At 49.6% G+C, this 23,085-nt stretch overlaps 8 protein-coding genes across 8 annotated transcripts; 3 read left to right on the top strand and 5 right to left on the bottom strand.

Annotated features, from left to right (window-relative positions):
* Positions 1-3,142: 3,142 nt before the first annotated feature.
* MIND_00219800 (uncharacterized protein) lies at positions 3,143-5,110 on the bottom strand (the record flags this gene model as incomplete). The annotated part of the gene is made up of 16 exons (XM_037359089.1): positions 3,143-3,169; positions 3,222-3,279; positions 3,329-3,393; positions 3,449-3,607; positions 3,656-3,669; positions 3,714-3,738; positions 3,784-3,795; positions 3,841-3,891; positions 3,940-4,049; positions 4,091-4,237; positions 4,287-4,368; positions 4,421-4,691; positions 4,739-4,753; positions 4,807-4,914; positions 4,962-4,973; positions 5,028-5,110. 16 exons carry the CDS (start codon positions 5,108-5,110, stop codon positions 3,143-3,145), a joined length of 1,239 nt encoding a protein of 412 aa, XP_037224184.1.
* Positions 5,111-5,692: 582 nt separating this feature from the next.
* On the top strand, positions 5,693-6,960 carry MIND_00219700 (Protein kinase domain-containing protein; the record flags this gene model as incomplete). The annotated part of the gene is made up of 7 exons (XM_037359088.1): positions 5,693-5,716; positions 5,768-5,959; positions 6,009-6,185; positions 6,235-6,309; positions 6,364-6,645; positions 6,697-6,856; positions 6,911-6,960. The coding sequence occupies 7 exons, from the start codon at positions 5,693-5,695 to the stop codon at positions 6,958-6,960; spliced, it is 960 nt and encodes a 319-aa protein (XP_037224183.1).
* Positions 6,961-7,031: 71 nt separating this feature from the next.
* MIND_00219600 (Structural maintenance of chromosomes protein) lies at positions 7,032-11,288 on the bottom strand (the record flags this gene model as incomplete). Its single annotated transcript, XM_037359087.1, has 15 exons — positions 7,032-7,335; positions 7,384-7,536; positions 7,589-7,726; positions 7,779-7,919; positions 7,973-8,214; positions 8,263-8,378; positions 8,425-8,518; positions 8,566-8,730; positions 8,778-9,227; positions 9,274-9,558; positions 9,603-10,073; positions 10,120-10,827; positions 10,881-11,030; positions 11,076-11,215; positions 11,261-11,288. The coding sequence occupies 15 exons, from the start codon at positions 11,286-11,288 to the stop codon at positions 7,032-7,034; spliced, it is 3,585 nt and encodes a 1,194-aa protein (XP_037224182.1).
* A 142-nt stretch (positions 11,289-11,430) lies between these two features.
* Positions 11,431-14,251, bottom strand: MIND_00219500 (uncharacterized protein; the record flags this gene model as incomplete). The annotated part of the gene is made up of 7 exons (XM_037359086.1): positions 11,431-11,760; positions 11,809-11,880; positions 11,929-13,452; positions 13,508-13,642; positions 13,695-13,735; positions 13,794-14,044; positions 14,100-14,251. The coding sequence occupies 7 exons, from the start codon at positions 14,249-14,251 to the stop codon at positions 11,431-11,433; spliced, it is 2,505 nt and encodes an 834-aa protein (XP_037224181.1).
* A 1,102-nt stretch (positions 14,252-15,353) lies between these two features.
* Positions 15,354-15,815, top strand: MIND_00219400 (CsbD domain-containing protein; the record flags this gene model as incomplete). Its single annotated transcript, XM_037359085.1, has 3 exons — positions 15,354-15,455; positions 15,510-15,572; positions 15,627-15,815. Exons 1-3 carry the CDS (start codon positions 15,408-15,410, stop codon positions 15,813-15,815), a joined length of 300 nt encoding a protein of 99 aa, XP_037224180.1. The 5' UTR covers positions 15,354-15,407.
* Positions 15,816-15,989: 174 nt separating this feature from the next.
* Positions 15,990-17,984, bottom strand: MIND_00219300 (uncharacterized protein; the record flags this gene model as incomplete). Its single annotated transcript, XM_037359084.1, has 7 exons — positions 15,990-16,121; positions 16,166-16,229; positions 16,279-17,421; positions 17,479-17,590; positions 17,637-17,712; positions 17,760-17,840; positions 17,898-17,984. The coding sequence occupies 7 exons, from the start codon at positions 17,982-17,984 to the stop codon at positions 15,990-15,992; spliced, it is 1,695 nt and encodes a 564-aa protein (XP_037224179.1).
* Positions 17,985-18,261: 277 nt separating this feature from the next.
* MIND_00219200 (uncharacterized protein) lies at positions 18,262-20,546 on the bottom strand (the record flags this gene model as incomplete). Its single annotated transcript, XM_037359083.1, has 9 exons — positions 20,331-20,546; positions 20,125-20,291; positions 19,972-20,080; positions 19,515-19,924; positions 18,880-19,460; positions 18,764-18,830; positions 18,541-18,718; positions 18,357-18,488; positions 18,262-18,306 (listed from the first exon to the last, which is right to left on the bottom strand). The coding sequence occupies exons 1-9, from the start codon at positions 20,526-20,528 to the stop codon at positions 18,262-18,264; spliced, it is 1,887 nt and encodes a 628-aa protein (XP_037224178.1). The 5' UTR covers positions 20,529-20,546.
* A 289-nt stretch (positions 20,547-20,835) lies between these two features.
* Positions 20,836-23,068, top strand: MIND_00219100 (Zn(2)-C6 fungal-type domain-containing protein; the record flags this gene model as incomplete). The annotated part of the gene is made up of 12 exons (XM_037359082.1): positions 20,836-20,915; positions 20,963-21,005; positions 21,050-21,358; positions 21,402-21,752; positions 21,803-22,017; positions 22,072-22,237; positions 22,290-22,407; positions 22,458-22,585; positions 22,630-22,722; positions 22,770-22,894; positions 22,941-22,964; positions 23,017-23,068. The coding sequence occupies 12 exons, from the start codon at positions 20,836-20,838 to the stop codon at positions 23,066-23,068; spliced, it is 1,704 nt and encodes a 567-aa protein (XP_037224177.1).
* Positions 23,069-23,085: the final 17 nt, after the last annotated feature.

The following is a 23,085-nucleotide window of genomic DNA, read 5'->3' as shown; positions in this document are numbered from 1 at the left end:
TGCATGGTCATATTATGCATCGCCTTGTAGAAACTAGCTAAAAATTGGCGCAGTTCGCCGGACTCGGAGTCCGTCTCCGACCCGGCTTGGCACGAGCCACTCATCTTTCATCGAAGGCGCTGTGTGTATGCCCTTTATTGTGCGAGAACAAAGAGTCAAAATCGTGTCGTCACGACTGAGGGAACCGGACCACTTTGTCATGATCTTCGACATAAGATCCTTGGTCGCAGCTCGGCCACGATAGCGGTCAGTCAATCCCTCTGAGTCATACTTACAAAGCAAAGTAGATGGATACACGATGAACGATACAGAAGACAGACATATTAGGCAATGAGCGGGGCAGCGACAGCAGGGTTCAACGTCGTAAATGAGGAGGGCAGAGTATTGTTCATATGTACGCCGGCCAGCTTTTTGAAGATCTAAATGGGTCCCGTGAGGAGGTATGATAGCACCAAGGTGAAAAGACTACCTGGACGAAGACATCTGAAGACTGGCCTCCACTGACTGCCCACTTCCCGTCAATCTTAGAAATGGTTAGTGACTATCCAGGGACGTTATAAAGCCCTGCTTACGACGATAAGCGGGACGCCAGTGATGCCTTGGGCGCGGGCCGTTTCGCACATGCTGTTTACGTCGTCTTCGAGCTCATTTGATTGCAGGAAAGCAATGGCCTAGTCAATGGTGAGGATAGGACTCGGACTGACGGTAAGAGACACGCACATCCGCCTTTGAGAATATTCCAACCTCGGCAGCAACGTCAGAGAGAACGTCAATGTCGGCAATGTCCTTTGCTTCTTGCAGGTGGACGCGGAAGATGGATATGAGGAAAGGAAGCTGGAGCTTCATGCCGCCCATGAGGAAAGCTTTGCGCGATAGTCGATGGGCGCGCGTAGACTGGCTAACAACTCCCCGGAATGACCTGGCCGAGTCAGATAGCAGATTGGTAAGAATTGCGAGGCACGCACAAGGGAACACCCTTCTCCACAGCCCACTTGTCAATGGTATCGGACATTTGGTCGTACTTGTCGTCGCCGAGGATGCCAGAAAAGAACTCCTTTTTGGAGACCTTGGGTTCATAGTCGATAGGAAGTGTTTGCTCCGAAATAAGCCGGAAAGGAAGGAATTCGATTTGGAAACAGAGCGGTAGCTTAAGCTCTTCTTTGCAGTACGTTAGGGCAGAGAAGAGCTCATGCTGTCCAACAGCACAGTTGGGACATATCTAAAAGGTATAAGCCAAGCGCCAGACAAACGAAGTGTCGCACAAGGTCGTTAATGACGCTGAGTTTGACGAGTCGATGCGTCATGACAGCTCACGGAGGGAGGTGTCGCCAGTAGTCTGAGGGATAAAACAAGGTCAGGGTAGAAGTGAAAGTAGATTGAAGCGGGGAGCACCGAGGTAGCGACAGTGAATTATAAGCAGGCTTGTCTGAGTAATATGATGCGGTGGCTGTGCGCACTGAAATCGACCAACTTGTTATCTATGGTCTCTACGGTTCCCAAAACCCTTCATCGTTGTCCTCGTACCCAAGGTCTGATGGCCATAAATATACACCATCGTGTCGCTCGACTTGGACTGCTTTTTGTAACCACTCTAATTTTCCTTTCTTCCGTAACACCACGCGACTCCGTCTGTCTAAGAAGACTCGTGCAAGCGATACCCCGAGCTCAGCCCGATTAGTGAGCATATCACAAAGCAGCCAGACATCGTCAGGCTCCATGTCCGTGACCGCGAGCGTGTGAAGTTTGGGCCACGGCGGTTGTTCTGGAGTTGACGATCCATCAGGCATTTTCAATAGCTCGAGGATGTCTGGTAGCGACTCATCGAGACGGAATGTCGTTAGTGAGGGAAAAGCCCTCAGCATACGAAACATTTCTCCGGCGGAGAACGGACAACCATGCAAGGAAAGTGTATGGACCATGGGAAAAATTTGCTGGTCAAATATATCCAAATCTTTGAGGACCAGCTCTTCAAGCACGGGGACACGGAGTAGACGAATCAGCCGGCTGGCGGTTGCATTCACGTGATTCTCCTCAAGCGTGCCGCAAACACGAAGTGAACGAAGGTTCGGCAGAATAATGGGCGAGCAATCGGCTGGCCTGTGTATGACATGTAGTCGGTGCAGGGAAAGATTGACTAGATCGGTAATTTTGGTCAGAATATTCCGAAACGACGCGTAACTGAGAGGGTAGCTGCTCAGATGAAGAGTTCTAACAAACGTTAGAGGAGGTAAGAGACATGCCAGCGCCATGCCAGACAAACGGACAAATTTGAGGACTTGGACTCCGTTCCGGAGTATGTGCTCAGTGCATTCTGTGTCGTTTGAATGAACATCATGATGGCCTGAGAGTGGTAAGGGCGCCAGCCAAATCGAAATATGTTCCATCGCTGGCGCGTTCAAAGAATTTAACGCCTGCCAGAGTTCGAGCGTTGCAGTTGGGGGGTTCTTTATCGAGATTATGAGTCTTCTCCAACGGTTGGCGTGTGCAGCCATGAGGTTGAGAATCTGGTCTACTTGAAAGGGCCCCGCGATGTCCAAGGTGGCGGAAAACAGACAAGTGTCGGACCTGAGTAGGTACACCCTGACGCGTTGTAGCTTGCGTTCGAGCATAGTACGAGCCATTAATTGCCTGGGTCGCACTTTAATAGAGATCCCGGTCCACAAAAGATGCGTCCCAATGGCAATTTCTCGCCACAAACTCGACACATGAGAAGCGAGGACCTCGAACGGAGTCTGGATCGGCTTTGACGTAGGATGTTGCCGCTGACAGACAAGAAAGATTTCGCTTAGAATTTCATTGGGTAGTTTTGAGATATGAGCATGAAGATTGAGGAGCCGACCGCGTTCGGCTTGTGCGATGCGCAAAGCGGTTTCCACCTCTTCGGTCTCTTTCAATAGAGACTGTTTCCTTAGTTTAAGGTTGGCGATTGTTTGGTCTAGCTCTTCCATACGTGGAAACAGTTACATATGTTGCGAGGACCGAATCGGACTAGTCACGCCTGTCACACTACGCCTGTCACACTCCTCATGCGGCTAGGACTAATTCGCATTTGCACAAAAAGTTGGTTGTTTTACAATTAAGCAAGGCGTAAGAGTAATAATAATTACAACAGATCCTATGAGATAAATAATAATAATGACGATCACATGATAAATCGCAAAGAAGTGTCCTTTGGATTGGATGAGGCTCGAACCACAACAAAATCGATGTGTTTGACGCACGATTGGATGGGAGCTCCCAAGTTGTGGCTTTTGACTAAACTTGGGTTGCAAAATCTTACTGTCGAGGACTCAGTAGGTGCTTGTTACACACACACTATAACACTTACCGAATGTTGCGCAACAAGTCTTGATATGATTGGTGTGGCTGCATATCGATGGCTTTGATGAATGCCTGAAGCACAGGGAAAGTGGGAAACAAAGCGAAGGAAAGCGGGATCAAAACCTACATGGCTAGCAGCGCCAACGGCTTGCCCGTCAATGAAGGTGTCTGCGCTTGTTTGTCCGTCCTTACACCCTGACCATGAGATTACATCTGCGGGAGTGGCTTTGCGAGCGCGAGCGCGATCAGAGATCTGTCGCCCACGAAGTCGCCCACGGGAGTCATACTGCACTATAGATGAGCAGAAGAAGAAAGGTCTTAGGTTGTTCCGTACGATATAAGGAAGATCTATAGGGTGTTTAGTACGTCAAATACCAGTAAAGAGTGCATACCAAGCACAGTGCCGGAGTGACATGACTGTAGAGATCAGCCAGAAAAACACCGTCCCAAGTTGAGACCCACATCAAAAACAGCCTGCAGAGTCTGAGAATCGAGCATGGAAGAGCTTAAGAGGCATACCGTAAGGCGACATCCACTGGGGAGAGGTTTGACCATAATATCGTGCATCTCCTGTTCACAGTTATACTGGTCGAGGGGGCAATGGGAATGGACACGCACGTCATCAACAATGAATCCAGCTCGTTTATAGTCCAAGGGGTAAATCGTTTCGTCAAATCCATCGACCTCGTCTCCGTCTAAATCCTGAGTTTGTCCTCCATGTCCTGAATCTACGATGATTAGATAAGAAATTGGATTGTTAGTCGCTTACAGTGAAAAAAGAGAGAGTCGTGTGGTCTAGCATCCTTGACTAACCAATGCATAGCATCGATCATGTTCCGCCGAGTTGGCTGAGCCCGTTGGTGAGGGCTGTCATCGGTGAGAACGACAATGTCTTCTGGCTTGTACCCGAACCGACCTGGGTTTTGACGTTCAAACTGATGCCGTTCCGTCAACAGACTACTCACGAACGAGAAAGCTGTAGACGTGCTTGGCATCGTTTATGCAGCCTCGAAGCTCATGAGGCTGACCCCGGTAGTTGATCCCAATCTGCGCGAAGAGCGGAATGAGATGCCAAGGGAGATAGTGAATGCCGACTTACACACAGGGCTCGGCGTCGCCCAGTACACTTGGAGTACTTGAACTGGGGGTGAATGGCGGGCATCGGAGGCACGACCCGAAGAGGCTTGGCGGGGGCAGGAACAGGCATTGGCTGCGGTTGTCGCTGAGGCCGTTGAACAACAAGAACTGGGGTAGGCTGTTGGTGGTGAATATGTTCTTCATGTCGGGTGGCACTATGTGAGCGTGAATGGTGGTGATGGCTGTTGCCTGTAGACAAAAAACCGCGAGGGGCGGGTGTGTGTGCGTATGAGCTGAAACAAAGCATGAGCAGAGCTCAAGGAAGACCAGGCTTATTTACATTCCATCTGAATCGCTGAGGGAGACGGATTAGGAGACAATACTACACAAAAGGGATGCGAAGCTCACACGTATGAAATAGGGGGCGCAGGGAGTGGCATTGGAGTTGTTACTCGTTCAGCAGTCCATCCAGGTGACGGTGGACCGGCCATGCTGAGAGGTCGTCCTCGGTGTTCTCTGAGTAGAACGCGTAAAAACAATGGCTTATGCCAAGATAGACATACGGTACAGGAAGCCTAGTATTGACTCAGGTCATGCTAGATGCACGGAAGCTGCTGGATTCGGCTTACCCAGGCGTCAAAACTGAATGAGCTGGAACAGGCATTGCGACAGGGGGAGAAGTGTGGCCGCCTCCGCTGGTATTCCACATCATCGTGGTCAAGAACAAGGACAAGCGATGTCTGCGGGATCCGCCTGGGGCCGAGAAAACTGATCCGATATCTTATCTAACCGCATCACTCACGTGCTGATGCAAAAATTTCGTTTCCACATCATCATCTCGGACACAATGGACAGTTTGCAGACATTGGCTTTCATACGAGTTCCGGCTCATATTGAGCTCGAGGCTATCCGTGTCACAAGCGACAGCCTTTTACTCTTGCAGAGTAAAACGCCGGCGCCATTGGCATGCTAACCGCCGGACGCCGCCCCGACTGCCTGAACTGTGAAGCACGACAGTGTAGTCGGGCTTTGACTCTTTTTCATCATCTGGCCGAGTCACTATCGATACCAACGATCCGATTTCACTCCCAGCCATCGATTATCGAGTCAAGCGCCTAGTTGCAGTCATCGCCTCTATTTGCTGTTCTGCTGTTGGGCTACTTTAAAAAAAGTTGTCCCAAAAGGGAAGCACAACACGCGACAAGAGCATATAATGCCGTGGAACGGCTATGAGATTTTTCTCGCCTCCACTATTGTCTGCTGTTGGTTTTACTTCCTTCATATCTTGCGCTCAATGACCTGGGACCATCCACACGATGTACGTGTCCCAATCTGGATCACGCAATAAATCTAATCCAAGTCATTCAAGGCGCGCAATCTCGCCGCCCACTGTTCCAGATACGCCCTCCCAGAGGACGCTTTCTCGGAGGTTGAACCTTTAACATCGGGAAATGCACACGTTGTCTCGACTGCCTCTCTGCGTGGTCACAAAGGGAAAATTATACTCAAGCGTTGGCATGGCTCTTCTGTCTCTGACAGTGAGCGCCGACTATTTACGGAGGTTGAAGCTCTCTGTGATGAAAATCCACAATCCTAACTTATCTTCATAGCGCCTCATCAACGACCTCGACCGTTGGAGAGCTCTAGAGCGGCACCCGAATATCCTACCAGTTCTTGGTGTTGCCCTCCACATATCCAACTTGCCCGCTCTCGTGGTTCCGTGTTATCCCACAGCAAAAGAAGTGCTTAAGAAGGATGTAGACCGCCTGGTTGATGTACTGCCACTTGTGAGTTTTGTTTTGTTTACCTTGCTGTGGACTTGATAGAACAATACAGCTTCAAGATGTCGCTTCAGGACTTAGTTTTCTACATTCTAGCTCTCCGACGATAGCACATGGTGATATCAAAGCGGTAAGCATGCTACATATTCTCAATATGAAGGAACAGGCCTAATGACTAGCGTAGTCTACCATCTTGCTCCGACCTCGCACAAATGTTAAGAGCCATAAACCTCAATATTCCGCCCTTCTTTCTGACATCGGAATCGCCTCCATTCCACAACCACCTGATTGGACATTCCACGGAGTAGATGATGCGCGATGGCTGGCGCCAGAAATTATGGATCCCTCCTTGCGACCGAGATCGCAATCAGACGTAAAATACCGCTGCAACGATTCCGATCCCATAGGTACCCTCTCGGTAACACCCGAAAGTGATGTGTACTCGCTAGGCATGCTCTCATACGAGGTAAAACATGTTTGCCCCGACTTGATAGCACAAACTGAAAATGACTCAAAGATGTATTCCCGCTCTCCACCCTTTTCGTCAACTGTCTGGTCTGCAGCCGTTGTGATGAGCGTTGTCGGTGGCAAGCGACCTTCGAGGCCAGAAGCGTTGACCTCGGACGCAATCTGGATGCTCATTGAGTGTTGTTGGAAACAAACCTGGTGGGAGAGGCGTGAGTTTCCGCTTCCTTTCTGTGTTGGCAGCTCCCTCCTAATTGTGGACACAGCAGACATCAAGACCGTTTCTGCTTGGCTAGATATTCTAGGAGTTGCTTGAAATGTGGTATATCAGTGTTAAAATACAAGCGTACAACAATAAGCTACAGTAACGTATAATGTCAAGTTGAGCTACCTACGTCGAGAGCCCTCTGCCTCATCGCTTCCACCACCTGAGGTCGACCGTTGAGCGGTTCGCTCAACAATTGAAGTCCCATCTCGGAATCGAGTCTTGAAAAGGACGTTAGCGTTGGTGAACAGTCCCTCCTTCAAAGAAACGACGATGAATTGCGACCCCTTGAAACGTGTCCGGAACAGTTGGCCGATATGTTGTGTGTGCGACAAATCAAGCGCCGCATCAATTTCGTCAAGGATGTACATCGGCGCAGGCTTGAATTGGAGAAGGGACATGATAAGTGAAAGAGCGATAAGTGAACTAGTATTGGTTTGTCAAGCTTTTGACAGGAGCATAGAGAAAACATACCGCTGGCCGCCACTCAACTCGGTTAAGCTTTGTTTCCAAACTTGACCCAGTCTGACTTTGACCTCAAGACCGTCCATCAAGTCTTGTCCTTCTGGAGGTTGTAGCCTGGCATAGTTTCCGGGGAGAAGCTCTGCAAAGATGCCCCCAAAGTCACTTATAGACGTCAGACTTCGTTTGGATGAGCAGAGCGAAATGAAACACATACCCATCGACTTTCTTCCATGTCGACTCGAGAGCTTCTCGTTTGTATCGGTCGAGTTCTTCGATAGTCTTTTCGATCTTCGTTCTGTCTGCAAGGACCGTGTCAAGCATTGTCTTGGTGCTCGTCTCTCGTTTTTCCACGCTGGAAACGAAATAAGCTCCAATGAAGAAATTCAGATGACTGGGAAACAAACTTGTCGAGCATAGCTAGAACCTTTGGATTGATAGACTTCTTCATGCCCTTCTGCTGTTGAGTAAGGTCGTCGACCTTTGCCTTTAACGCGGGTCCTTCATTTTCTGAGAAGTCATACTGGCCACCACTCTGGCCGAAGAGGCTGAAAATCGTCATATCAGAGAGTGCCAACTGAAATGAGCCGCGACGACTGACTCTTTCTCTCGTTCAATCCACTCATGCTCTTTCTCTAGCCTTTCAAGGTACTTTGTCGCCGACTCGACCTCTTTCTTTAGATTTTGTTTTTCGATCCCGAGTTGACTTATAACAAGGTCAGTTTCTGAGATGGCCTGCTTTTTTCGCTTGATTAGATTGTCAAGTTGTTGTAGTTCATGATCGAATCTCTTCAGAGTGGCGCGTTCCTCTTGGAGCTTGTTGTTAGCGTCGTCATACGCGGTCTGCAAACGTTTCAGTCCAGATTCCAGGATTCAACAATCATGGTTTACCTGCTTCTTTATGACCTCTTTCTCGAGTTTTACTAGCTCTTGCCGGAGGCTCTCCACGCCTTTCTGAGCGTCCGACACAGCCGTATCCGCCGTTTCAATATCAGTCTCCATTTGTTCTTTGATATCTCAGTATACCACGATGACCAACAAGAAAAGACTCACGAAGCTCCAACACTGCGGTTTGATGGTCCTTTTGTTGGGTTTTCATGATGACTGAGTGCTTTTGCAAGGCTGCCTTTTGTTTTTGAATGTCTGCCTGCATGGAACAAATTAGTGGAGAAGAAGGAGAAGAAATCCCGTCACCTTGAGCTCATCGATCTTGCCGTCCTTGTTGTTTTTGAACTCGTCCATATCGCGCTCCAGTTTCGTCGTTTCCGCCTTAGCCTCGGCTTGTTTATCTTGAGCAGTTTTAATGGCAACTTTGAGCTGGCTGATGGTCTGCTTCAACGTCTCGACTTGAGCTGCGAGCTGCACACAACTCTTTAGACTTGAGTGGGGTTGTCTGAAGGACACACCTGAGTTGCATTACTACCTTGAGCTTGATCTTCAGACAATCGGAGTTCGTGCTCCTTCATGTCCAATTCCTTGACACGTGCGCGCCATTCGTCTCTGACTTTCTGCGACTTGTTTAGTTGAGCCTCGAGGTCATTTAGCTCATTTTTCGCTGCCTCCAACTTGTCGCCAGCTTCTAATAGCTTTTGGACATTGACTAGGATTGCTCTCGAAGAAGGAGGCGCGCCGCCAGTAAGCGAGCCTGAAGGATCGTACAAGTCGCCAGCTATGGTGACCGAGCGGACGCGAACGGAATCGGCGAATGTCACCTTTTCTGCGATCTTGGGGTCATCACAGATGAGAGTGTCGCTGAAGACGTATTCGATGGCTTTCCGGACATTTGCGTCGTATTGAACCATCGAGAGGGCTGTCCGAACTTTCTCTCCGCCGATACCTTTTGCCGCACGGAGTTTCTGTCACAGGTTAATTATTGAGGAGTGCAGTGCTTGGAGGGTTTACTTGGTCAGAAATAGTACGGGGTTCAATCTTGTTCAGAGGAATAAGAGTAACTTTCTTTTCGAGTTTACTGTCAAGCAACGCCTTGCCGACCTTCTCGTCGTCGACTACGACGCTGTGTAGTTTCCCCGATGCTGCAATCTCGAGAGCTTGAGCAGCAGGATAGTTTTCTTGGACTAAAGACAGAAGCAGAGCGACACGCCCCTTGACCTTTCTGCGGTCAAATGATGGACCAAGATTGTACCGGAAATCTAGGAAGCTGAGGCCTTGATGGATGCGTTCTCGTTCCTAAAAAAATCAATAGGAATAGAATAATGGGTCACACAACATACGTCTTCCAATGCGCGCACTTTGCCTTTCAAGACCCGCGAACGGGCTTCGCTGTCGTCCTCTTGCTGCTGGTTCCATACACTCTGAGCAATTTTGTGGCGACATGTCTCCACGGCGGCACGCAAAGCATCGAGCTTCTTCTTTCCCTCTCCCGCCTCGCGTTCAACGGCCTTCCATTGAGATTCGGCATTTTTCAAATCGGCCTCGCTCATTTCGAGCTTCGTACGATTCTGCTTCTCCTCCGCAGCAGCCTGGGTAGCCTGTTGTTTGGATGCCGCTATTTGACCAAGATACCCGCCACCACCAGTTGTATTGTTGGCTTTGTTGTTGGATAAACCTGTGAGAAGACTCTGCAGAAGTTCTTCTGCGGCAGAAAGCTTGTCGGTGAGGCCCTTGTGCTTGCCCGTGACAGTTTGGTGAGATGCATTGACCTTCTCGACGTCGATTTTCTTCTCATGAATATTAGATTTGAGCTGATGCAATATGTTAACTGCGAATGCAAAGCGCGCATGCACGCACCTCGGCCAGCTCCTTCTTACATGTCTCTACGCGCCGCTCCTCGTCCTTGATCGACTCTTTCTTGATGTCGGCCTGTGTACGGATTTTGGTGAGGTCTTTATCCAGCTCGCCCACGCTTTCTTCCAACTTTGCCAATTTGCCCCCTTTCTTCTGCTCTTGGTCACGTTTTTTCTCGACCGCAGCCTTGTCTCTTTCCGCAGACTCGAATTCCTTTTCGAGCTCGGCCTTCTCCGTTTCTTGAGCCTTTAACTTTGCCTTATTAGTCGCAATATTCTCTTTGCCCTCCTCCACCCGCCGTCCAGCATCGACCCATTCAAAGGCGTGCAAGACGCGCTGAACACGCTGTAATTCTGACTCGGTCTTTTGGTACTGGAGGAATTTCTGTTTTTCCTTTCGCAGCTTGTCAAGTTTTGGTGTGATTTCTTCCCTCAGGAGGGACGTGATTTCCTGGACCTTCTTGTCCTTCTTAGCCATAGTCTTGATTGCCTTGTCTTTGCGATCCTCGAACATGCGCGTCCCTGCTGCTTCCTCGACCATTCCTAATATCTCCTGCGGTCGCATGTTGAGCACTTTGGTAATTTTGCCTTGCATAATGACGAAATTAGGGTTGTTGATGTTCAGCTGTACTGATTGGAAGAGAGACTGAACAGCTTGCTGCGTGGTCTTATGCCCATTGATGAGATATTTGTTGACGTTGGGTATCGCGAGCTGGAGTGGCACGGTGAGTTGGTGAGCGGAAACAGGTTGTTGCAACTACACACCTGACGCGTTACTGTGATCTGCTTCTGAGCCTCATAACCAGTAGGACTCTTGGTTGTATCGGAGTTGTTGAAAACAATTGTGACGCTAGCCTTGGTGATGCCTGCCTGGCCACGTTTATAAACGAGTTCGGCTTGGTTCGTCGCACGCATCTGCGGAAATTCTGAGCTGGGGAGAAGGGTAGAGAATCGACATACCGTGGACATGTTGGTGAGGCCCAACACAAAGCTGATGGCGTCCAGGATGTTAGATTTTCCTGTGCCATTAAGCCCTGTAATCGCGTTGAAGGAGGGGTCCCAGCCGGTGATTTGAGTTCGAACGGGATAAGACTTGAAGCCTGAAGCATATTAGCCGAGCGCGGTGAGTATGGAGCGGTCAATACCCTCTAGAACCAACTCCTCGATTCTCATGTTGGTGGCTGAGGAGAGACGCGTTACCAAACACGTCACGTGTAGAGGTCACAAACGCGATATCTAGATAAGTATTGCAGGTATGATACAATGTGGTCTAAGATGTCTACAAACAACACTAAGTACATTACAGATGACGATGTTATACATACGCCGTCTTTTTTGCGCTCTGAACGACCTCCTTGATCGTTCGAAGCCAATTTACACCTTTTTCGAGTTCATCACGTGCACCATTGGCACCTGTCTCGATTTTTCGCAATAATAATCGCCGTACAACACGAGTGTCATCATCCTCCTGCTCCGAAAGGGTCGCAGCGAGAGATAAACAAGAGGAACGCGCCGAATACACAGAAGCGAGTGAAGCCACACTCGACTTGGGGGACAGAAGCCCAGGCCGGACAAAGAACTCGTCGTTGTCGCTTGAAGAAGTAAGGGATGTTGCGCGCAGTTTCGAAATAACTGTCTCGCGTTTCTGTGGTCTTTGTTACTTGAAATCGTTCAACTTGAAAAGCAAACAAACCTGAAGTGCTCTGGCCACAACTCGTTCGACTCGTGCGGCAGAGCGATCAACAATGGAGATGAAATGTTCGGCCTGGAGCCCGTAAGCCAAAGAACGTCGGGAAATAGCCGCGAGACTTACTGAAGCAATCGATTCTCGAATTCGCTCTAAATCACGACTTGCGGCCTCCAACGTCGAGTGAGATGATGTCAACATACCATCCACCCACGCATCCACAGAAAGGTTCTCTTGGTGAGTTGTAGGACTTGGAGGAGGGGAAGAAGGAACCGCAAGAGCCACAGACACCTCTTGCTGCTCGGGAATGGCCGCTAATTTGGAAGGCTGGGCAATTTCGGTGACTTGTAGCTTTCGTTTCATCCATGCCCGCAATTTCATTGTTCCCGTAAGCCGTTTCGGCGTGATCTCGATAGCGTCAGGCTTGGTGGACAAACCCGGTGATTCCACCACCACGATTGGTATAGCTCTTTCGCAATCCGTTGATCCCAGAACTTCAACAGACCTATCTGGTTCTGCAGGAGTCTCAATCGAGACTGCGGTGACACCAGAATCCTCGGACCCTCTGTCGAATCTTCGCCTGACTGCACCCACGACGCCTCGCTCTCTCATCTTAGCCTCCACTTCCCGCCCTATTCTTTCTACGCGCATTTGAGCCCTCCCGGCTGCTTCACGTAGACCGCGAACATCGCGACCAGCTTCCACTGCTGCTGTTCGATAATGGGCAACAATCACTGAAGAAAGGGCTTCCGCTTCACCGACCAAATTACTGAGGACATTCAAGTGGAAAGGCGTTGCCGCATGGGACTCTTCGGGTGATGTTAATCGGAGGTTGGCGAGTAACTGCTCTGCCGAGACGGAAATATCCACATTGTCGAGTACCGAAGCGGAATCATTAAGTTCACTCTCTTCGGGAACTGTATTGGGAGGATGAAACGACCCGAGAGAAGCCATCGAGCCAGAATAGGCGGAGCCGCGGACAGTGCGGCATGAGAGGGCTGAGCTTGACCTCACATCGTCTAGATCCCTTCCAAATGCAGCACGGAATTCAGGTCGGCAAACTTCAAGCGGAGTCAAACCTCTTGCATTGCGCATTTCTCTGACGCGGCCATCCTGGTCGGACTCCAAAAAAAGTATCAACAGCTCGACGCAAGCGCCTCGTTCTGCCGCCAGATGTAAACAAGTTTCTTCATCGATGTCCTTGGCGTCGAGTGGTATTTCTAGCTTCGCGGAAGGACCAATGAAGCGAGAGAGAGCCGATCGCCATACATCAACCTGTTGTTGTGTAGGCCGACGATCTCGGGATGCTATAGCGAAGCAATGGAGAGGGGTCCATTCTTCCTGGGCGGTGAACAGAGGACCCACAGCTCCTGCGGTTGCCAGCACATCAAGAATTTCGGGGGAAGGAGTGGGGGTTGAAACGGCATAATGTAACGGACTCCATCCTAGCGCATCGGGAAGGTTAACGAGTGTCGGTTGTTGGAATATCCCGGTGAAGGGAAAGAGGATTGAATGAATTTGTTCAACGTCACAAATGTTGATTGCTACAATGAGTGTGTTCGTTCGCTTCACTGTGAAGGCGGAAGCTGCGGGGGGTACAAAAATATTCGTTTGAGGAAGGCATGATTGGAATAGGGTGGTGTCAGAGCCCTGTGAATAGCTCGTCAGGGAAGACTCCCTGGAATTCGGTGAAAACTGTCCTTACCGAGGAATTGTCCAGTAACCGATGCCGCCGCAAAGCCGACTCACATAGCCAAAGAACCTGAGGGAACGGGAGAGCGAATTGGATCGCTGTCCGGTTGTTCGCATCCCTCAAGTCTGGCCGTGCACCATGACGAAGCTGACATAGATGTAAGCTCACAGACGGCTGATGTAAGACTATTTCAGCTCACCAGAAGTTTGACCACATCGAGACGGCCATCTCTTGCAGCGTCTAAAACCGCCCGTCAGCCGCTGAAACGCGTGGGATGAACGGAAAAAAAGGTACGTACACATAAGTGGGGTTGCTCCGTGGGCATCAGTTCCATCAACGACAACTCCGACCACACTCTCCTCCAACAGAACGCGTATGATATCAGAACGGTCTAGCCAGGCAGCCATTCCGAGAGGAGTGACGCCTCGATAGGGACGTTGTGACGCATTCAGTGTATGCAGAGAAACCTGACTGTCGTTGACAAGAGTACGAAAAACTTCCAGCTGCCTAAAAGACGCGTCGGAAGGGGAGGAATCAAGTTGTTGCCAGCTAAATTGGAAAAATTAGCACCCTAACGAAGTTTAAGCACAATAAACAAACGCACTTTTCGCCAGCAAGAGCACACATCACTGCAGACCGCCCAGCAGAATCCAAATCATTTACGCAGGAGCTAGAACGGAGGGCATTCTTGACCGCTTCGTTGTCGGCTGCGAGGACAGCAAGGTGTAATGGTTTAGTTTGGACGCGTCTGACCATGACAACAATAGGAAAACGGGGGAAAACCAAGGGGAAACAGGGCGTGAAAGAGGGTGGGATATGGAGATGTGGTAAAATGACGCGTTAAGGGACGTGAAAGTGGTCGGTGGTGGAGGAGATGGCAGCAGAGGGGAATAGGGTATAAATTCAGAGGCCTGCCATAAATATGTGCGCATTGGATCCTGGGAGAAGAAGCATACAACGAGGCCGTAGGCATCAAGATCTGTCGAGTTCTTGCGCTGGTGTGACCAAGCGCAAGTCGGGGCGGGTGAATATTCTTTTCGAGGCCTCGAGGCCAGCGAAAACGTCGGCAAACGCAATAACTTGAATAAGTACTGCCCAGTTGTCGACTCGTTGTGACACCGACTTGATTGATGCTGTGAACTGACATCAAGCTGGTTCTGCAACAAATCCGCGAATGGAAACCTGAAGGGCTGGGAAATGGAAGCTTCGGTTGGAGAGAAAGAAAGAATTGTGGGCGCCTGTGTGTGAGGAACGGAACTCTGCGGCAGACTTGCTCAGTCTGGTGGAATTTAGGTTCAAGGTTGTAATACCATGACAAGACGTTATTAATACCCACGATTGTTTCGGGTCCCGGTTTCTTGAGTCTTTGAGCAAGATGTGATACTTTACTTATTGGAAAAAGGGGTTGGTTTGTCGACCAAAGTGTTCCTCTAAGCTCCATGAAACGCAATGCAGCTGTGGTCGGCAGGAGTTACAAGCTTGACGAGCAGCAATCCGACATCTCTTGGAAGGCTAACGAAATCCAAACCTCAGTCGACGTCGCATCAACACACGCCGACACCACGCTGCATCGTTTACGGTGTGAGCTTCCATATTTCGATATAGCGAGTCTCTGGTCACAGGCGCAGGTTATAGACTTCGAAATGGACAGTCAGAAGTTGGTCAGAAGTGCAGAATGTCTTGCACTAACAACTGAGTTCAGGGAAGAGCATTACGTAGAGACGCGTGCACGTGAGTTTTGCGTGACTTGCTGGCTCCAATGGCATCATTCATTACAACATATTCATACGTCGTCAATGACGAGACGCGCGAGGGGTTAAATAGCTGGTATAAAAGGGAGAGACGAACCCAGTTAGACCCATCAATCCATCCAAATAATCTTCCCCCCAACGCACCACCACAATTAACAACGATGTCCTCTGAACCCAACCAAACCACCGGCCAATTCCACTCCCTGAAGATGAGTATCTCACGGTTCTTCGGCCAGCTTCCTCAGTCTGACCATTTCCTTCACGGTACTGCTGTTGAAACCATCGGCAACCTAACAGGGCTTGATTCTTGGCAACAGTCTGGCAAGGTGTGTCCAAGTTGTCGCCTTCCCTTATTGCATTGTCTCACTCAGTTTTTCCAGGAGGAGCACGCTGCTGGTGAAGCCGAATATCGCGCTGCTCAGACCAAAGATTACGTCGAAGGCGTCGGTGATCGCATCGAAGGCAAGAAAGACGCTGTTGTGGGCGCCGTCACTGGCGACAAGGCCCAACAGGCCAAGGGCAACCTGCAGCATGACAAGGGAAAGGCTCAGCAGGAGATTAACTCGTAAACACACTCTTCCACCTTGTGTCGGTCATAGCATTATTCTGTACTATTATTGAAGCCAAATCAATCAACACATTGTACAACTGGATTCCTTGCACTTTATTGAGTTACTTATTGACTCTGTAGTGTACTGAAATAAAAAAAATTGTGAATGCGATGTGAAAACAGACAAACTGTACTACAGCTTTGACAACATAAGACCTATGATGACGTACACAATCGTTGTGGGAGGTGTAACAACACAGTAGGACCAGAAAATCGTTCGACTTATCAGTCGTTCGAAAGCGTCTCCCGATGCCGCTTGCGTTATCTATGACCATTAGAATTTAGACAGCGGGAGGGAACAAGACGCACTTGAGCCAGAGTCAAAGCCGGAGGCGAGGCAACTAGCAGCACGTTGGCAACAACGAATACCGGGCTACAGAAATCAACAGAGTGTTCGGGAAAAGGGTGCAAAGATAACTCACTCATCCAGGATCGCATGCAGATCGAACTTGGCTGACAAGGCCATGAGCGGTAACAACAACAACGGTGTCAGAACCATTCGCGACAAAACCGCGATAACGACAGTGATTGTCTCGCCTTGGCGGGCAGGCGGCGCGGTTCCATCAGCGACTCGCTGGTTTTGTTTGCCAAACATCTCTCGGACGCTTTCCAATAGAGAGTTGTCGCTGTGAGAAGCCCCGATTCTTTCACCCGCTGAAGCTGGCGTCGGGCTGGGTTTCTCCGGGTAGAAGTATCCACCAAGGACAATTAGCGTTAGAGGAATGGAACAGTTGCCTGCGGAGGTCAAAGCGCCTTTGATGGGTTGCATGTGTACGTCAAGCGCATGTTGTAGAGGCCCAACACAGGCGACAATCAAAGATGCGAGTGCAGCCCATAAAGGGACAGTCATAAACTCGTTGAGAGCGACCCATGCACGATATAACCGTTTTCGTAGTCGGCTTTCAACCCCAGCCCCAGCATTAGTTGAGACTCGGCGTCCATGAGTCGGTCGCGAGTTTCGACGAACATGAGTCGGAAGAGCCTCTGGTTCAGTGATAGTAGCTTGTCCCAGTATTAGTGGCGTAGTCTCTGAGTCGCTGTCCGAGTCTGATGCATCTGGGCTCATTACAAACGTCGAGCCGGCAGAAGAATTAGGAATGGTTTCAACGTCAGGAAGCTGCAATCGAGATTGGTTTGGAGAGTTTGGAAATGAATTATAAAATCGTGACTGTCTGCGACCGTGGCCGGGTTTTAACAACGAAGGTCGGGATGGAATGGGTGCGCCGGGATTGCCCTCAGGAAATGCCAAGCTGGTTGGACGCAACGTGCCTTCGCTAGATGGGAATTGCTCGTGTTGGCCGCGAGGTAACGAGCTTGTCTGTCCTTCGACATAGTCCGTGTTTTCTTCATCAGCTTGAGCAAGTAATCGCACTCCATAGCTCCAACGAAGGACCATGCCAAGAGTGCTGTAGAGTACCAGATACGTAAGCGCACGCCCAAGCATCGCATTCTTGTTATCTTGAGAGCCCCATTTAAGTCCATGGACGGTGACAACGAGGCTTTGCATTAACGCAATGGGGAGCGAATTGGAGTTCATGAACATTGCCGCCGCCATTGCGAAGTTTCTGGATCAGTAAGGCTTAGCATTTTACTTGGCATGACGCAGAAATTAAACAAGCAACCTTTGAGAGCGCTTGACTCGGAATACCCAGCCAAGGACAAACGCAACGGACATGGAGACTGTCGTCACCAACACAAAAAATATTGGTATGATCCAAAGCTCTCGTAGCTTCTCTGTGTGCTGGGTGAAGGGACGTAGATGTATGGATCGACAACGTACCTGGAGAGAGGAAGAAAGCCACTTTGGAAAATAGTAGTGAGGGCGTGAAGAGGGAGACATTAAGTCGATTCAGTTGCTATGATTCGATGAGAGGAGAAACAGTGACAACACAAATAGTTTGACCTTTTGTGTGCGCTTGTCAAGGATACCTTTCCAGGCAAGGAGGTACCCAGCTAGACAAAGGACGAAAACTTCAAGAATTGACTGCGATGAAGATCTGGTCAACTAAGAAGGACAAGTTGGAAGGCCAACCAAACGCACCGTGAAGACAGTGACCAGCAAGGGCCAAAATGGGGCGTCTTCGACGACTGCAATGCCAGGTCTGACGCAGTCCGAGTTTGAGGACATGGGGGTCTGAAGAGAAGACATGTTGTTTGTGGCTGGCAGCCAAGCTCGGCCAAGATATGCGGTCCTGCAGCGGATATGATCTTAGCCGATTCTGGGCGATACGACGTCATTCACATTTACATGATATGACAGGCACACGTGCATGGGCGCAACTTGTTTTGATTGGCGACTTTTGCACTTGAGTGAAATGCGATAAAAATACGTATTGGTTGGGTGAATTGCAGTGAGTTATGAGTATATAGGGAGGTATTGTACAGGAGAACAGTTCGTTAGATAATTAGGATGCCATAGGTCGTAAGAATGCGTCTGGCGGTAGTGTCGCCTGGGTTCAAGGTTAGCAGATGAAAGTAAAAGACTTGAACTAACGCTCACCTTGACTTCATTAAAGTTCGCAAGAGCACGCTCAATATCCCATGCGTTGCCATTTAAGCAATCTAATGCATATTTGACATTCAAACGGGAGCGGCCGCAGAGTTCCAGGACGGCAGGCCGCTGGGCCTCAGGCTAGAAGCGATGTGAGTTGGTCGAGAGAGCAGCATCGGGGCGAAGGACGTACGACTGTGTTGAGGAGTGCCATCTGGTCAGCAGGTAGATGGCGAGGATTGACGGGAGGGTTGGTGTCAATTGTCGCCTGTACGAGTAAGGGACCTGTTTTCCAGGCGTCTGGCTTGGAGAAGCCACGTATTGTCCACTGATCGGAGAGGATGACAACGTCCCAGCCATTGGCTCTAGCACTATGGCCATTTGAGCGTATGGAAACGACAAACAGCTCAACTCACCGAGAGTCTTCTGGCGCAGGTGCCAAGATGAAGGTTCTATCGAATGAGCGGATGCCCTGGGAAGGCGCTAATGACATTTGTTGGCTAAGATATGGATCGGGATTCCCTGCACATACCTTCGATAAATTGACCATGTACAATGACCAGGAGGCCGGGGCCTGTGAGGAACGCATCGACAGAGAAGTTTTCCGGGGCACCAAGAAGATCATGTTTGGTGACAGGAAGATTGACGAAAGCCTGGATGATATCAGGCCCACCGACATGCAACGCAGACGCTATCTTGTCATTCGACAGTCGTTGGAGGTTGCGCGACCCGCCGTCGATCCATGGTTTCCAACTGAGCTTAGGTTGGTTGGGAAGTTGAGGGTGGTGATGGAGGCCCTCGATTCGTGCACGACTGGGAATCGTGGTGTTGGCGGAGAAAGAGAAGGTCGAGGCGGGAGTGTAGGCGTCAGCTAGTTGTGGCCGTTGGGTGTCGAACATAGGCAAGAACCGTGACAGGAAGTTACTGACGACGGCTGGATCAACGCCGTCAATGAAAGATGGGCCCATTTTGAAAGGGAAGGTGGTGGCCGATGGTGCTGGAACTGCCACTGCGGTCGGCGCAGTGGGATCGACTTGGGCAACATCGAACGCAATCTTTGTGACGGGTTCTTGATCAAGTAGCTCAAGGGTGAGGAATCGACGTAGAGCCTCCCTACGTTCAAATATTGAGATTGATTGATTTATGAAGAACGGGCATTCAACGCACCGCTTGAACCGATCTCCATTCCCGGTTTGGTACTCGTTCTCTCGTACAGGGTTGCCCATTAAAACGAGCTCACGTAGCTTGAGGAGCTTCCCCCGACGACCAGAGATGAATTCAAGATCCTTCCATCCTCGCAGGTTGTTGTTTTGCAGGGACAGATTGACGATGCGTGGAAGGTATTTGTCGAGGTATGTTAGATGCTGTCCAATGAGGCCGTTGTTGGCCAGCGATACGGTTTCCACCTTGTAAAAAACAATCGTCGGATCAAATGAGACATGGAGTGATATGAGACACACGGGTGGTTTGAGTTTTGACGCAAGTTTGAATATGACACCAGCTTCCCGAGCGGTGCCACCCGCCTTGCCGGGGGTTTGAAGACCATGCTTCCGAATTATTTCGTCATCTTGGATGGACTTGTGGGAGGATGAGACCAAGTTCAAGAAGGAGAGTGGCAACGTACATCGAGGTTGAGACATTTGGTTTGAGGATCGTAGCGCTTCTTGACGAACTCTGTCCAGTGCTCCAGGGTTCGAGTTGATTTACCAGCAAGGATACGGCTTGAGGCTGGACTGAGAGCTGATGCGCTGGTTATTGGTGGTGGGCCACTGCTGACGGCGTTTCTACGAGGGCGGGAAACCGGTATCCTTGAAGCTCCACGTATGGAAAGGAGGTCGGATGTTGCACCGTCTGAGACCCGGGAAGAGAGCTGCGAGCAACGTCGTGCGGTTCGTAAGCGGTGGGTTTCAAGTAGTCGAGAGAGAGAGAGGAGAGGTCGATGACCTGACTCCAGAAAATGAGTTAGGACGAACGGATATTTACCATGCGACTGCTGGACCCCGTTCCATTCAAATCATATACGCGAACTCGATGGGAGCGATGTTTTGAAGCTGCTTTCCTGCCTGTTGGTCGTTCTACATCTCGCATTGTTGTGTCTCGGTCAGCTGTTAAGCCGGCACCCCGAAGAGCACTTGCAGCAATAGTTCTCGCGCCTGGCGCAGGGGTTGGGCTGGAGAACATTGTGTAGATGTGTGTGGGCGAAAGCAAGAAGAGATTACTGTGACAAAGACGTCACGCGGACACTTGACTCTGGAGGCAGTGCAGCTGAGTCACCCCTGACCCAGATCGACTATTTTCATGGCTGAAACTGAGCAAGTTAGATATCGAAAGGAACAAAGAGCCTGTGACAGATGCAGGATAAAGCGGCGTGCGTGGTCGAATAATATAGGAGGGATTATACTCACTAAATAGTTTGCAGGTGCTTGCAAGTGAATCTTGAAGCTGCACAGTATACCAACCGACTCCTCTCCTAGGTGATGGCGAGCGGATGCCGCATAGGCCATGTACCCGTTGTCTCAGCAAGACAATTAATTGTGTCTTTGGTGGAGTTATTGCTGATAGGAAAAGGTTTGGAAAAATGGCATAATCGCACTCGATATTCATACCTTTGAAAGCTATTTGGAACTTAACGAAATCGAGGCCTGTGGAAGATTGTTGGTTCGTTAAGACTGTCGTCAAAATAACGCTTCTCCCAGACTCAGAATGCCTCGAACTTCAATTCGTCCTTCGGAATAAATCGTCACTTGGTACCGTGTGCTGCAGGGCCAGGAGTCATCCTCGCTGCTCTGTCGATACGCTCCATGAATACACCCGCTCCCACTCGGCAAGACGCGACTCAACTTAGGCTGCTGCGAGACGAGCAATTGCACCTTTCTCGCTTTGGGTCACATTTCTACGGCGAAGCAAGTACCCCGAATTTGGTTCGCATCGTGTTGGAGATACGGGAAGATGCTGAAAAGCAGCAACTTCCGCTTCTGTACCGCCGTCTAAAATACTGGACCTTTGAGCCAGTAAGTTTCGAGCAACTTCGTGGATATGAACTAATCATTGCAGTTGAAACAACGGGTATCGCACACTGGTCCATTGGTATTCCCGCCTCCCGACTTGTTGATGTCCCTCGTCGATCTCTACTTTCGTCATAGTAACATCCATTGCCCCATCCTTCACCGTCCGTCCTTCGAACGGGCGATTGCAAGAGAACAACACCTTCACGATCTAAGCTTCGGTCGCAACCTTCTCCTTGTTTGTGGCATCGGCTCACGATTCTCGCGTGACGAACGTATCTGTCGGCCTGGCATGAATTTACTCAACGTCGGACGTGAATTCTTCAACCAACTCTTATTTCAGGTTGATCATCTCTTTGCGACCCCCACTGAGATGCTGCACCATATCCAGTTCTATGCAGTGTGTGACCTGTTCAACGTAAATGAACGCCTGCTTCATGTCGTTTTCAGCTAGCCGTCACATTCCTGGAACTATCTGCGCCAATGCAATGCTGGACTTTGGTGGGAATTGGTCTTCGTATCGGTCAAGACATTGGAGTTCATCGCAAACACCGGTCTAACACATCATATTCTGAGCTTCGGAAAAGAGCGTTTTGGGCACTTGTCTGCAAAGATCGTCAGCTTGGGCTTGCGCATGGCCGGCCCTGTATGATTCGGTTTGAAGAGTTCGTTTTTTTCTCATCTCCCCCCAAAAAAAAATTTCATTTCCAGATTTACAGCCTTGATGCGGAATTGCCTTTGGAGTGTGACGATGAATATTGGGACACAGAAGTGTCCAGCGTTACTGAAGCATTTATTCAACCTGCTGGGAAGCCTTCGTACATCTCTTTCTTCAACCTATATATCAGGTTAAACTGTATTCTGGGTGTTTCGATGGACTTGCTGGTTAGTTTCCCTGTTCCAATTGACGTCCAAATAGTCTCATTCCAATGCCCAGTATTCCATTGACAAGGCCAAGGCCTTGTTAGCGTATGGGGACAGCCTCTGGGAGGCACGTATCGTCTCTCAACTTGATTCAGCGCTTAGTGAGTGGCTCCAAACAATCCCACATCATTGTAGGTTTCACTCTTTTCTCTTCAAGTCTTTCCAACTAACCCAAGTGTAGTGAGATGGGACCCGGAACACCAGCCGGACAAAATACTGCTAAAACAATCAGCGACCCTCTATTGCACCTATTACCATGTGCAAATAACCATTCATCGTTCACTCTTACAAACTGAAGATCGGCTTAAGGTTCCTTCATCTTTTCACTCAATGCTTCCTAAAACAAATTAAAGGCACCTTCTTTCACTATATGCACTACTGCTGCTCAGTCCTGCGTCCGCCTCTTAGATTCGCTTGAGTCCAGCGCAGACATGCCGAACATTTGTGTACTATGTCAGCCTGGTTCATTCTCCTAATTCTAATATGCTTTCAGCCTGCGATCTTTGCAAGTGCAATGATGCTTGTCCTGAATCTTGGGAACGGGTCCTTAGACCAAGAAAGCTGGGTGCTGGATGGAGTGAAGCGGTGTATGAGGACACTAAAACTATTCGAAGAACGGTCAGTAGTACGCTTCATCACCATTTGAAAGCTGATGCGATCACAGATGGCAAAATGCCGGATTGATGTGGTATGTCAATTACCGCTTATTATCACGACCGAAAAGTCCAACACGAGTCCAGGGATCTTTTATATAACCTTGCTATCAGAGAGGATCTCAAATCCGAGTTATAAATGTAAGCCTAAAAGCT

Source organism: Mycena indigotica, assembly GCF_014461135.1.
Source record: "Mycena indigotica strain 171206Taipei chromosome Unknown Mind.scaff0002, whole genome shotgun sequence".
In the NCBI taxonomy this organism is placed as follows: Eukaryota; Fungi; Basidiomycota; class Agaricomycetes; order Agaricales; family Mycenaceae; genus Mycena; species Mycena indigotica.
This window is presented reverse-complemented; position numbering and strand designations above follow the sequence as displayed.